Source organism: Brachyhypopomus gauderio, unplaced genomic scaffold (genome assembly GCF_052324685.1).
Source record: "Brachyhypopomus gauderio isolate BG-103 unplaced genomic scaffold, BGAUD_0.2 sc56, whole genome shotgun sequence".
NCBI lineage: Eukaryota > Metazoa > Chordata > Actinopteri > Gymnotiformes > Hypopomidae > Brachyhypopomus > Brachyhypopomus gauderio.
The window spans coordinates 1,814,530-1,829,337 of NW_027506879.1; the positions used below are offsets into that span (position 1 = coordinate 1,814,530).

General features: G+C 39.3%; 1 protein-coding gene across 7 annotated transcripts in view; it reads right to left on the minus strand.

Moving 5' to 3' along the window:
• Nucleotides 1-8,266: 8,266 nt before the first annotated feature.
• Nucleotides 8,267-14,808, minus strand: part of prox1a (prospero homeobox 1a) — a 57,446-nt gene continuing 50,904 nt past the window's right edge. For 2 of the 7 annotated variants that reach the window (XM_076987832.1, XM_076987830.1), the window contains exon 5: nucleotides 8,267-9,368. In XM_076987832.1, the coding sequence (XP_076843947.1) occupies nucleotides 9,180-9,368 (189 nt within the window). In that variant the 3' untranslated portion in view covers nucleotides 8,267-9,179. The remainder of the gene's footprint in view (nucleotides 9,369-14,808) is intronic. The other 5 variants (XM_076987834.1, XM_076987829.1, XM_076987831.1 and 2 more) reach the window with 5 other exon arrangements.

Genomic DNA, 14,808 nt, shown 5'->3' on the forward strand with positions numbered 1-14,808 from the left:
TTGTGGAAATGGCACATCCAACCCCGTCATCAGTACATCCGCTGGCAGGCCAGACCATCTCCCAGGTGCTCGTAGGTGCTTGTATGGAATCATCTTAGGTAGAAGCATGCAAAAAGACATACAATACAGGTTGAGTGTGTGGACATCAAGTTAAACCACCACTGATTTAAACGTACATAGCTCACCTAATGGAGGAGTGATGGACCTAAACCACCACTGATTTAAACGTACATAGCTCACCTAGTGGAGAAGTGATGGACCTAAACCACCACTGATTTAAATGTACATAGCTCACCTAATGGAGGAGTGATGGACCTAAACCACCACTGATTTAAACGTACATAGCTCACCTAGTGGAGAAGTGATGGACCTAAACCACCACTGATTTAAATGTACATAGCTCACCTAATGGAGGAGTGATGGACCTAAACCACCACTGATTTAAATGTACATAGCTCACCTAATGGAGGAGTGATGGACCTAAACCACCACTGATTTAAACGTACATAGCTCACCTAATGGAGGAGTGATGGACCTAAACCACCACTGATTTAAATGTACATAGCTCACCTAATGGAGGAGTGATGGACCTAAACCACCACTGATTTAAACGTACATAGCTCACCTAGTGGAGAAGTGATGGACCTAAACCACCACTGATTTAAACGTACATAGCTCACCTAATGGAGGAGTGATGGACCTAAACCACCACTGATTTAAACGTACATAGCTCACCTAATGGAGGAGTGATGGGCCTAAACCACCACTGATTTAAACGTACATAGCTCACTTAATGGAGGAGTGATGGACCTAAACCACCACTGATTTAAACGTACATAGCTCACCTAATGGAGGAGTGATAGACCTAAACCACCACTGATTTAAACGTACATAGCTCACCTAGTGGAGGAGTGATGGACCTAAACCACCACTGATTTAAATGTACATAGCTCACCTAGTGGAGGAGTGATGGACCTAAACCACCACTGATTTAAATGTACATAGCTCACCTAGTGGAGAAGTGATGGACCTAAACCACCACTGATTTAAATGTACATAGCTCACCTAATGGAGGAGTGATGGACCTAAACCACCACTGATTTAAATGTACATAGCTCACCTAGTGGAGAAGTGATGGACCTAAACCACCACTGATTTAAACGTACATATCTCACCTAATGGAGGAGTGATAGACCTAAACCACCACTGATTTAAACGTACATAGCTCACCTAATGGACGAGTGATGGACCTTTCATGACCTCAAGTGGCTTCTGTTGTTCAGTTGAAGAGCATGAATAGTTCAGACTAGCAAGCTAGATATTAGATATTAGATATTTTGGCAAAAACATTTCAATATTCACCTGCTCTGGTCTTTTCTTTCTGTTCTTGCCAATTTGTTATGCCAGCAGTTCCAAACTCAAAAATGCAAATTAGCCACTAAATGTTTAGCTAGCAACATTTCTGGATAATGTTCATCTTAGTATTTGTCAGGGTTTGCTAGCTACCCTAGATAACCAAACATAGCTACAGTTGTGATCAAATTTATTCAACCCCCACTGAAATAAAGTGTTTTGGCCAGTTTGACATTGATTTTGATCATTTCAGTCATCTTATTTACAATTATATCAAAGAGGCACTTATAAATTAGACAAACATAACATAATATTTATGATGGAATAACCACAAATGTCTTTACTGTGCTCACATCATTATCAGTTTTATTCAACACCCTAGTGACATTATTTTTTAGTACTTAGTACAACATCCTTTTCCAGTTATGACAGCTTTCAAGCGTGAAACAGAGCTTGACACAAGTGTCTTGCAGCGACCTATGGGTATCTTAGCCCATTCTTCATGGGCAAAAGCCTCCAGTTCAGTCACATTCTTAGGCTTGTGCACTGCAACTGCCTTCCTTAGGTCCCACCAGAGGTTCTCAATTGGATTTAAGTCTGGTGATTGCGATGGCCACTCTAGAATGTTCCAGCCTTTCATGTTCAACCATGGTCTAGTGGACTTGGATGTGTGCTTCGGATCATTGTCCTGTTGGAAGGTCCAACGTCTCCCAAGCCGCAGGTTTGTGACTGACTCCATCACATTTTCCTCCAAGATCTCCTGGTACTGAAGGGAATTCATGGTACCCTGCACACGTTGAAGCTTTCCTGTACCATTAGAAGCAAAACAGCCCCAAAGCATAATTGACCCCCCGCCATGCTTCACAGTAGGCAAGGTGTTCTTTTGTTCATAAGCCTGGTTCTTCCTTCTCCAAACATAGCGCTGGTCCATTGTCCCAAACAGTTCTAATTTAGTTTCATCTGACCACAGTACACTGTTCCAAAACCTTTGTGGCTTGTCCACATGACTTTTGGCATACTGCAGTCGACTTTTCTTGTTCTTTGGAGTCAGCAAGGGGGTGCGTCTGGGCGTTCTGGCATGGAGGTCTTCGTTATGCAGTGTGCGCCTTATTGTCTGAGCTGAAACTTCAGTGCCCACATCTGACAGGTCTTTTTTCAGTTCCTTAGCAGTCACGCGGGGATTTTTCTCCACATTACGCTTCAGGTAGCGCACAGCAGTCGCGGTCAGGATCTTCTTTCTGCCACGACCAGGTAACGTTTCCACTGTGCCCTTTAACTTGAACTTGCGAATGATACTTCCGATAGTGTCTCTTGGAATATTTAACAACTTCGCAATCTTTTTATATCCATTGCCATTCTTGTGAAGAGCAATAACCTCTTCTCTTGTCTTCTGGGACCATTCTCTTGCCTTCACCATGCTTGGAAACACACCAGTAGATGTCTAGAAGGAGCTGAGTATCACAGTCCTTTTAAATCTGCCTAATTGGTGCTTATCATGCTTGATTGCTGCTCGTTGACATCCACAGATGTTTTCAATACCTGATGGAAAACACTGGAATGAACCTCTGTTCTTAGGAGTGGTAGTCGTAAAGGGGTTGAATAATTGTGTCAATGAAGAAATCACAAAAAGGCCATTTAATACTTTATGACAAAAAAAATTGATGCTATCTTAGTTGCATTTAGTTCTTTAACAAGTCCTTGTAAGATTTCATTATGAACACAATTACAAATGTGCACTGAATTCCATAAAACCCTTCGCAGCATTGGGGGTTGAATAAATTTGATCACAACTGTAGATATTCAGTTAATTTTCAAGTTAAGGTAATAGTAATCTTTGCTCAACAGACACTCCTTTAATTCTACAGCAGAAATTCAGTGATTGCAGGTAGATACTTAATCAAATGTTATGGCAAAGTGTTCTGTAATCATAGAGCTTGTGTGGTTGATTAAACTAACTGTATTTTTCACATTATCACAATCATATTGTGTAGATTTCATTTACTTAGTGCACTATACTCAAGGTAGAATATGCCTTTAACATATTCTTTTGGTGAAATCAAACAATGTGGTGTTTGCTAAGCTTTCAAAACTCAACCAATAAAATTCTGACCAGTGACAAATGACATGCACTTCTGGAGCCAATCAGATTTCCTGTGGCCCTGCCTCTGAATAGGCCACACTGTCCTTTCGGAGAGTAGAATTCTGCCCCTGAATGGGTCTAAACAGAGGCAGGACACGATTAGCAGAGTCCTTAGCATGTGTGAGGTGGCAAATGAACCCATCCGTTGAGGGATCTTCACTTCTCAATAGTCCAGAATGCAGTTGAGCTCCACCAGCACCAGGCTGCTGATTCTCCCCCTGTTTACCATTCAGCCTGCAGTGTCATTTCCAGTAATAGGACTTCAAGCATGATCAACTCTGACACTTCTCATCAGAGGCTGAAAAGGCAGAACTGTCTTTGGCAAAAGGTTTGGAAGAACATCCTCATTAGCTCTCTTTTCCTCTTCTATGCACTCATCACTCATGCTCTCTCTCTGTATATATATATATATATATATATATATATATATATATATATATATATATATATATATATATATATATATATATATATACAGTATATGTGTGTGTGTGTGTGTCCACCTTTGTGTAGTGGTCCTTGGTCACTTGGCTACCCATGGCAAGACAATCGGCACTTGAGCAAGGCAATATCAATCCACCAGCAGTTCCTAACAACCCCCTAGCTGGGGAGAGTGGGGCTCCTCATAAAAGTAGCAAAAAGATGTATTAAAGGTAGTAAATATACGCATCTAATCAGTGAAGTGTGAAAGTTGTGAATTGGCTTTTTAAGCTTTGTTAAGACCAGAAAGCACAGATGTTAAAAACAGGTTCAGATGTAGCGACAGATGGTATTTGATTATGAAGCAGACTGTTCGTGAAATGCAAAGATGCTGTTTCAGCCCAACTGCGAGGAGCCTGTCTGATCACAACTCAGGGAGCCTTCTGGGCTTCTTCTTAATTATATAGTAGAGGGAAAAGAACAAGTGATGTCACACACCTCCCCACAAGCATGGTGACCCCTCCCACCATGCCCGTCCCAGCCAATGACTGCATGTATAAAGACGGAGATTTAGGTTTGGGTCCTTTGATAGCAGCTGAGGTGTCTGAACAGCAGCCCCATCTGCACTTCTCTGTGATGCAAGATGAAATGGTATAAATATTGTCCTCCTGTCCCCTCACAAGACAAAGACCAAGTCTTGCTTATTTTTAACTAATAATCAAAAGACAGTGCTTAGAATATGACCGCTAAAGAGTAAATGGAGCTTTCAGCTTATCAAATTTCATTGTGATCATGTCTAGTGGAAGACATTTAATATTTTATAGCAATGGCATATGTTTTACAAACATCTTCAGCATTATTCCTATTGCTTCCATTAAAATTAAGAACAATGATTTTTCATTCTTTTTTGCAGGCAACACGAGAGTGACATTATTCTTGTGTTATCTCTTTAGTAAAGGAGAAGGGATAGGGGGTGGTGGTAAAATGTTCAACAATGAACAGGCCAACACAAACACAGCTGTTTTATTGTTGTGCTGTTAAGATGTGCCTTTCAAAGGCACGCTGATGAAATCAAAGAGAAGGGAGCAGTGCACGCTTCTCCTCGTCATTATGAAGCAGAAGGGGAGTGACCCCACCTCCTGTTCTGACGAGCTGCACAAGCGCCCGGCCAGCTAAAGTGCCTTTTTGTATCAGCCTATAAATTACAGTGGTGGGTGCTCTCTCGTCTCAGTGCAGGGCCACAATAGCCACACACTGTTTTCTCAACCCACACTCCAACCGCACCTTTCTGTTCACAAGGCTTTCTTTCCAAATCTGACCAGTGTTAAGTTTATTTGGCACAATTAATCTTTCTCTCTTCTTCCTTATATATTGGGCTACAATACAGAAAATGACAACAACAAAAATGATATCCATTTGATGACAGTTTGATTCAGATCAATGGCAAAGCTGTTTAATGATTACACTTTTCTGTTATCAGCTGTCAGTTCTGTCAATAGACTAACGATGAAATACATATGGTAATCTGTATTATAACATTTTCTAACCCTAACCCTAAAAATAAATAAAAATGTGTTGCAGACTACATAATGTGCTCTCAATATGGCCTTTAAGAGCCTGTATGCTGAGACTGAATTAGCCCAGTGATCACGGTGTAGGACACAGACTACATCTAGAACTCATTATTCTTTATTCCACAAGCTTGCACACACACTGCATGTACATACATGTCAGGGAGATGGATCCACAACTGACTATATCATGTAGGTGCTTTAATGTGAAGCTACATAAGATTATGCAATTAAGCAAATAAATAAACAAATGAATAAACAAATATTTTCCCTCATCTTTGAGAGGTAATCAAGTTCTTTATACAATCATCCAATGCAATAGCAACTTTAATACAGCTACCAATTGTATACATTATTTTCCAAACAATTCTACAAACAAAACATTAATGTACATCTTTGGGATAAATACATTTGTACATCAAATAAAGGCAAAAATACACAATTTAGACTTGACTATCAAAATCTCAAAATCTCTCAAAATCTTTCTCAAAATGTAGCAAAGGTGAATATTATATAAAAAGCATTTCTTTTTATGTTATATTGCTACATTTTCTCAAGGTATAAATCAATTAGCATGTTTAAAATTTTTTATTTTATAAATAGCATGAAATAATTTACAAAGAGTCAAATGTGTTAAAATACACAAAATTTCCAGTTATCTGTGTTTTATTTAAAAAATGTAAACTGTATTTCCCATATTTTTAATGAACACAATCTAAATGATGAAATGAAGTACTCAAATTACTAGCCATGTCACCAGTGTTCTAGAGCTAGTAAGGAAGTGTTAGGAAAGGTTCTCAGGGTCAGGTGTAAGTAAACACAGAGTACAACAAACACCAACAGAAGATTTTACACCAGGGGTCAGCGGCCACAAAGGGCCTGATTGGCTGTAGGTTTTCTATTCCACCCAGCAGTAGGACAGCAGATACTCTAATCAACAGTTTGAAGACAGAGATCAATTAAAATAAACAAGTGGAATCAGGTGTGCACCTGCTTGGATAGGATGAAAACCTACAGGCATGCTGGCCCATTGTGGAAAGAGCCTCTCACCCAACCACGCGCCCTGTGTAATCATGAACACACACACACACACACACACACACACACACACACACACACACACACACACACACACACACACACACACACACACACACACACACACACACTATTGCTTCTGTGTGTATATAGAGCAGAGCTCCTGTATAGTGATATACTTCATTAAATGGACAACAAGTGACTCATGAATCTAGAATGTTTTTGTTGTCACAAGTGAGCAATAATTCAACTGTTAAATTAGCCTCATTTCACATTATAATATAAACATAATATAAACTATATGAATTAATTTAAACACACATTTATTTGAGATTTGAGATTTCCAGAGGACATTTCTTTCTAGGAACACAATTGCTGGTGTTACTGTTTTTCAGTTTTATTTCTTATATTTTATTATAAGAATTTTTTTTATCTTATATGGATGGATAGATAGATCAGGGTTGCAGTTACTTACTTTCTGAGGTGTATGCAAACATACTATCGACGCCCCCCGCACTCCACCCCCACCCCCCACACTCCACCCCCCACCAACTCGGTAATTAATTTGATCAGGGTTGGCGAACGTAAGTTGTTCACCGGGGGTGTCGACCGTAAGATGGACACAAATTAAGTACTATATCTCATCGATTTGGCGCCCCTATGCGTGTGCTGCACTAGAGTATATGCCGCATACACCCTTTTTGCGCCTATCTATCTATCTATCTATCTATCTATCTATCTATCTATCTATCTATCTATCTATCTATCTATCTATCTATCTATCTATCTATCTGGTCTAAGACTGAGTGTAATGTTTTTCCTGTGAAGGTGAATGGACTGTCCACGTGTTCTGCTGTTGTGATTGCCAACACTGCTGTTGTGATTTTGCTACTTTCTACATGAAACCTAGACGTTCTATTCATTGGAAAAGGTCAAACTACATACTATGTCAGTCGAAACAGACCACAGAATTTATCATATCAATAGTGGCATCACATATCTGGGCTATCATTACAGTGTATTAAAAAGAGTTGACTTGCAATTTTCACAAATGTGTCAAACATCTGTCATTACTGCCAAGTTCTGATTTCTCTGTGTCTTTTATGCATATTTTGGTGTCAAATGTGGCTTGACATCGCCATTTCTGATTTAGGATTTTAGCTGTTGCTTTGTCTTCGACAATCCAAAGTGAGCTCACATTAACATAGCTGTGTAGCTTCAAGCGTTAATTTTAGTTATCTTTTTTTCACTACGATCATGGGTAGTGTGGAGTTTGGCACTGTGTTGCAGTCCTTCTACGTGTAGTCCAGAGTCTCCTCCAGGGCGACACCCCCTCTGTGCTCATCCAATAGAAATCAGCAGACTGCTTAAGGCTTGGTGATGTCATTAACTACATGTGTAAATTTGTGTTCATTATCTGGTTTGGTCCCATGCAGCATTCCAGGGAGATCATGGCTGGGATTCATCCTCTCCCAGCTCTTCCAGTTATGATCTACAAGCTAAGGCCAATTTGTCTGCAATGGCAATGGACCTTTTACTCCAGATTTCTGTCAATTTTCTTGTGTAATCACTACAAAAAATGTATACAAGAAATTCTCTTGATGTCTTGCAGCTTAATTTAATGATGAAGCAGCAGACATGCATGTTTTGAAGTTTGAGCATGGGGTTCATATAAATCACAAAATCATTTCCTATTCCTTTATATATGTCAATGTTATGCTTGTAAATATTAGTCAAATAAAACACATGCATTTAAATAAATAAAAAGAAGTGAACTCAAATAATTGAAAACAAAAACCATTTTCCATTTCCATTGTTTTTGTAGCTGCTAAACGTCATAGATCTCTGCTGTTTAAAGTAAACTGTGGTTCCCTTGTTTCAGGTCTAAGAGTCTGACTTTCTGTATGTTGGTACATCTGTAATAGTCTTTAGTGTTTTCACGCGTGTGCGTTCACATGAGCAATTGTGACATCACTCTTTTTATGAACAAAAATGGTCTCTCAGTGGGAAGGCGTCCATCTTTTTGTGCTAAACTGGCTTGCCCCAGTATGAAATGGCCATGTTGCTTAGTTACAGGAGGGGCTGTGCCTTCCCCAGAACCAGCGTTATCAAAGTGAACGTAAAACACGAGAAAACTGAAGACTGGACAGGCAAAAAGGATCTGTACATAGTAAAGGTATACACTCTTAATATTTTTATTCAAAGAATAATTTATTTTATGTAGCATTGCCATGAGAAACAAGAATACCACGAGTCTTTTTTTCAAGCATTAATAACATTATTGGTAATAATTATATTAATCATAAATAATAATTACATCTATACACACTAAAAATGTAAGTCTTATTGAGAAATTGTAATCACACATTACAAACATCCTGGCATGAAACAAGTCAAAACAACCAAAGAAGAAGAAAAATTCTGTGGAATCAGTTCCATTAGTTACCATTTTATGGTAAATATAATAAAGCCCATGTAAAGGCAATAAAAGGAAAGGACTGAGCAAAGATTAAATAGTAAAAAAACAGACTTTTTTCCTTAAATGAAAAGCACAAAACGTTAACAGTAGCTGGGGCGTGAAAATAGAAATGCTACCTTATTCTTTATACAGATCTGAGGCAGAGAGGGGATGAGAAACTGGTATTCAATACCAATGACTACTCATGCAGAAGTTCCTGCAGACAGTTGGGAGATTTGAAGATCTCTGGAACCTCACTGTCCAGCTTGCAGATGACCTTGTAGATTGCCTTCTTCCAGGAAGGATCAACATCTTTGCCTGCCACAATAGCATTGAAAAACTCCCGTAACGTGATCTGTGCCACTTCCAGGAATCGCTCCGGAACCTGCTGATCCACAAGGAGACAATGACATTAATAAACATATTATGTTTCAATCCCAAGTCTCTGATTAACCAAAAAAAAAAAAAAAAAAACCACCCAGCCAAACAGACCTGCAGTATAGCTCAAACAAGAGAGGCCAGATGCCAAGCTCTAACCTCCCTGGCAGTGAGTGAGTCAGAGCTGCCCTGACAGCGCTGATGGGACATGTAGGAAAGCCACTAACAGCTTTGCTACCTTCATTCCTCTTTGTTCAGTAGCTGAAGCACATTTTGGTGGAGCTTTTGCTAATATTTCTGCTTCAATACCTTAATTTCCCTTTGTTATGCTGTTTTTCTTTTAGTGGACTGTTTTGTACAGCAATGAGTATTAGAAATTTATCACATTTTTTTACATTTGTGGTGTATTAATTTTTCTGGTAATATCTTTCACAGTTATGAGAAGTTTGTGGTGAAGAAGTGTGTGGTGAAGTGTGTGGTGAAGAAGTGTGTGGTGAAGTGTGTGGTGAAGAAGTGTGTGGTATAGAAGTGTGTGGTGAAGAAGTGTGTGGTGAAGTGTGTGGTGAAATGTGTGGTGAAGAAGTGTGTGGTGAAGTGTGTGGTGAAGAATTGTGTGGTGAAGTGTGTGGTGAAGCAGTGTATGGTGTAGAAGTGTGTGGTGAAGAAGTGTGTGGTGAAGAAGTGTGTGGTGAAGAAGTGTGGTGAAGTGTGTGGTGAAATGTGTGGTGAAGAAATGTGTGGTGAGGCTCAGTGTGTGTTCACCTTCCATCGGTCAGTAGGTTCTACCCATACGTCTGACCACTCTAAACCCAGCAGCAACAGTGAGGCCTACACACTACACACTAGGCACTACACACTACATACTAGGCACTACACACTAGGCACTAACTCTAGTGCAGCAGTCACTACCCAACTACAGTGTCAATGCAACCGATGTCTGATTGTCATCCTTGTGGAACTGACCAAGGATGAACAGAAGGGTCATGGGCAGATTCATCTTCACTGTTGCAAAGCAATTCTTCAAGGGTTAGGGTTATCCCTAAAACTAACCCTAACCTAATTCTCCAATGGTTAGGGTTATCCCTAAAACTAACCCTAACCTAATTCCCCAATGGTTAGGGTTATCCCTAAAACTAACCCTAACCCAATTCCTCAATGGTTAGGGTTATTCCTAAAACTGACCCTAACCCAATTCCTCAATGGTTAGGGTTATCCCTAAAACTGACCCTAATCCAATTCCTCTAGGGACCTCTAATGGGAAATTTAAAGTATCATCTTATTATAAGATAGTATGAGGTATCATAAATATACTTCTAGAATTTGTAACAAACCAAACCTTTCAATAACTCAGTGTAATGATGTTAACTGGATCTTCTGCATTCATAGACAGACATGCATTACATGGTTCTGCATTAGTATGATGTGGTGATGATGTTAGGATTCACCATTGAGGTAAATGGGCGAACAAAATGTACAACTGTAAATGAAGGTAGGTATAAAGGAAAATGTTTGACGTCTTTCGTTTTAAGTTAAGCTTTGCAAAGTAGCTGAGGGGCCAGCTACTACAGACACACTTGCTAGCTTGATCGGGCGGTGGTGTGTTCACCGATGGGAGGGTGTGGTCCAAACCACCGTAAAGCATATGAAGAGGTAGATACAGTGTTTTGAAATATAAAAAAATTACATAAAACTAGTGAATTGTATTGAAATTAGTGGTAGGCCGTTCAATTTAACCACTAATTGAAATATATGTAAAAATTAACAGAGACCAACTCTTTTTTCCCCAAGGAAAGGGGGGGGGGGAGGGGGTGGGTCAGGACAAAGACTCCTCAACAATGACAAATGACACCCCATGGGGTCTAGTAGGTAGTAACACTTCACAGTGAGATTTGTGCATACAGCCCAGCAGTGGGGAACCGTCAGAGGGCCTAAAACATTCTTAAAACATAAATATATATAATTTATCCATTTTTTACTTACAGTAAAACTACTTAGTTTGACAATCGACATTAAACAATTACAAAAATATAAGCAAATAAATTATTCAGCCGTGTCTATTCAATCTGTGTTTGAAGGTGAGGGGTTAAGTTAAGTGGAAGCCTGTGAGCCTGTGTCTTCCCCTATCAGGACTGTGATGCCCGCTGTTCGTTTTACAGAGGGCCTGGCAGTTATAATTTAGCGCAATACCAGTTTCAAATGACAGTAAAATTGACCAATCATATCTTCCCTCTTAGTGGGCGGGCTTAACTGTATTATAGTTTCCACCCGCTGTGGCGACGCTAGCTGTTGTTAGCGTACCACCGCTAGCTAATTTTGATTCATTCCTTTGATGTCCTCGTGCGCGTTGTTTACATATTCCACTCCCGAGGAACACGGAGCTGTGAACCTTATTATGTTGGAACCTTATTTTGCTTAAGAAGATATCTAGTACAGATATTATTGTTTATTGCTTTTCTAAAGCTGTACTGTCGTCTCAGTTTTTTATTTTTTATTTATTGCAGTTAATTAGGAAAGGAAACATTTTTTTCGGGGAGGGGGGGAGCGGGCCCAGGTTTAATGGTCACGGTTCGCTACTGCAGCCCAGAGACCATATATATAAGTGGACTGGACGACACGAGTGAAAAGTGAAGCCTCCGTGTGTCAGCTGCCCTCTAGTGGCTGGCTGCAGTACAACTTTTAACCCTGCCTATTCCCATGTAAGTGAACGGGCCGGACGAGAAACTTTAAATTTTTATTACACGTAAAATACGTTTTTTGAGCAATTATATTTTGTCTATTCTATAACACCCCACTGCGTTCTCTCCCAGTGTTTCTCTCTATGATAAATAGATTTTATAGAAGTTATTAAGTGTTACTTAAAGGGGTGTGGTGATAAGGTGATTGACAGTTAATAGTTGCGTTGATTGACATCTAATACCAGACGCTCAAACGTGAATGCGCTCAACAGCAAAACTCTATCAAAACTCTCGACAGCAGTATTAAAACCTTTTACCTTTGTTTATTTTGTAAAATGTCAAGTGTCTTTATACCACACCTCAATGTCTTGTTCTGCAGTATTAAAACCTTTTACCTTTGTTTATTTTGTAAAACGTCAAAAGTGTCTTTATATCACACCTCAATGTCTTGTTCTGCAGTAAATTGTTGTAACAGACCATTAGGGTCAAGTTCTTTGCTGTTCTTTCGGTAAGTAGCTCAGTTAGATATTTGACTAGCTAGCCAGATGTTAACTTTAAATCCTCCCAGGTTAGCAAATTGTGCTAGCTAGTTCGTAGTTTAGCGAATTGAACGAAATGTACTTGAAGCATAGACCGTGTATACGTGTGTGTGTATACACCAGAAACCATATATATATACTAGTGGTGGGCTGTTAACGGTGTTAACAGCGGTCGTTAATTTGATACTCTTATCGGGCAATATAAAAATTATCGCCGTTAATCTATTCTTAAAGTTGGGTTGGGAACTGGGTCTAAATGGGTAAGCAAACTATGACTTTCAACTTGATAGTTTAGCTCGGCTGTATTCCTAACCAAATTGCACAGTAGGGGCGAGAACGAGTTTTCAAACCTGTGAATTACAAATCGTACGTGTGTTTACATGGATGCAGCCATGAAGTTGCCAGGTTTGCTTCATGGAAAATTCATTTTTAGGAATGTAAAGTGTTACTGGAGCGGAGCTCGGAGCGGTCGTTTTCTGCATGGTCCTAGCGCTAGATTCATCGCTATTTAAATAGTAATTTTTAACCGTTAAAACTGCAGAGGACCAAAACTGACTTTTGAAAATTACGTCCGTGAGGTTAAATGTACTAAATGTTGGCTTACATTTCAAATATCATGTTTAGCTGAATAAATATGTTATCAACCCCTTTTAATGTACAGTATGTAGGCTTACAAATTCATGTTTAACTGAATAAACCGTTGAACACGAGTAGCCTACATTTTATTGAGCATGTTTTTTTTCTTCAAGTATCAAAGTAGAACAGCTTCCTCAAGCAGTCATTGATGCATTTTGGAAACAGGAGATGAGTCCCTGGTCTAATGCACCCTCTGTATTAAGAAACCCTATCTCAAAAACTGACTTTTAGTCATTACTTGGGTAGCACGCATATGAGCCATTTTAATATAGATTAATCTAGATTAATTTCAAGATTTCAGTGAGATTAATCTAGATTAAAAAAATAATCTATGCCCACCCCTAATATATACGGTATACACATACAAGATTAATTATGCATATATAGTTGAAGTCATTCACATTAAACCTCATCAAACTAACCGTGCAGTCAATGTCTGGTTTGTCTAGTGAAAATCGCACAACACATATGCCAACTACAAATACATTGTTTATTATTTAGCGCAAAGATTAATTTCAGTTAGAATGTTTTGTGCTAAACGAGATTCAAACCAATGGATTCTTATTTCAGCATAGGAATAATTACCATCACGCTATAAAGTAAGTAGCATAGATTCACGGGTTGTAACTTTTGAACTGCTTCTTGAAGCTATGTTAAAAGTGCTATACAGATGAGCTGGCCAAGCTGGATTTCCTTGGAAAGGATCAGGGGTTGGTGCTTCAAATGCGTACCATGCAGATATATATACGGTCTCTGGTACCAATGTCATTAGCAAGACAAAGGGCACTAATCGCCTCACAGCGGGGAAGTGGGCTACTCGATCGCTGATTTTCCTCGCAAAGATTTTCGTGGCGTTTGCAGTCCTAGTGTTAAGTGAAACAATATCTTTGTTCAGTAGTAGCTAGCTAAGTGGTACAATCCATATGCGCGACCCTGTCTATAGGCTACTGGTGGGCGTATCCTAACGAATGTGATCAGAGTTGGGGCGGAGATACGGTCTCTGGCGGAGATACTGTCCTGCCTACCGGTTCTAATGCGCATGCTCTGGCTCCAATTTTCATCTACTGCGCAAGTGGATCCAAGATGGTAGCATCCGTGCGGCCATCTTGGTGGCTTCAAAAATTCACAATGGGAGTCAACAGTGACATAACGTCCATTATATATACGGTCTCTGATACAGCCAGTCAGTGATTCTGAGTCCAGTTCAAAGTCCCTGAATGGCTTTGGTGTTAAAGATGAACGGATGGTTTTTCAGACATGGGTTACACAAAGTCTTGAACTGAACTGTAGTACCAGTGGTGAATTTATGCCACAGGCTTAATCTGGGTTAGGAAACTAGTTTCTAGTTCACATTACAAAAGAGTGCAACATTTTTTATGTTTTCTCTTTTACTGAGCATAATATACTGTATAAAAAATGTTCATTTAAAATATTAAACCTATATATTTAATAGTATTCCCAGTAGAGGTTTCACTAATATGGTTTCTTATATAATTCCTACCATGAACAAAATGTGCCACAATTATTTGTAATACATTGATTACAGTGGGATTTTTAGTCTCTTAATGTCTTTAATAAATGAATTAACACAGCACCTTTC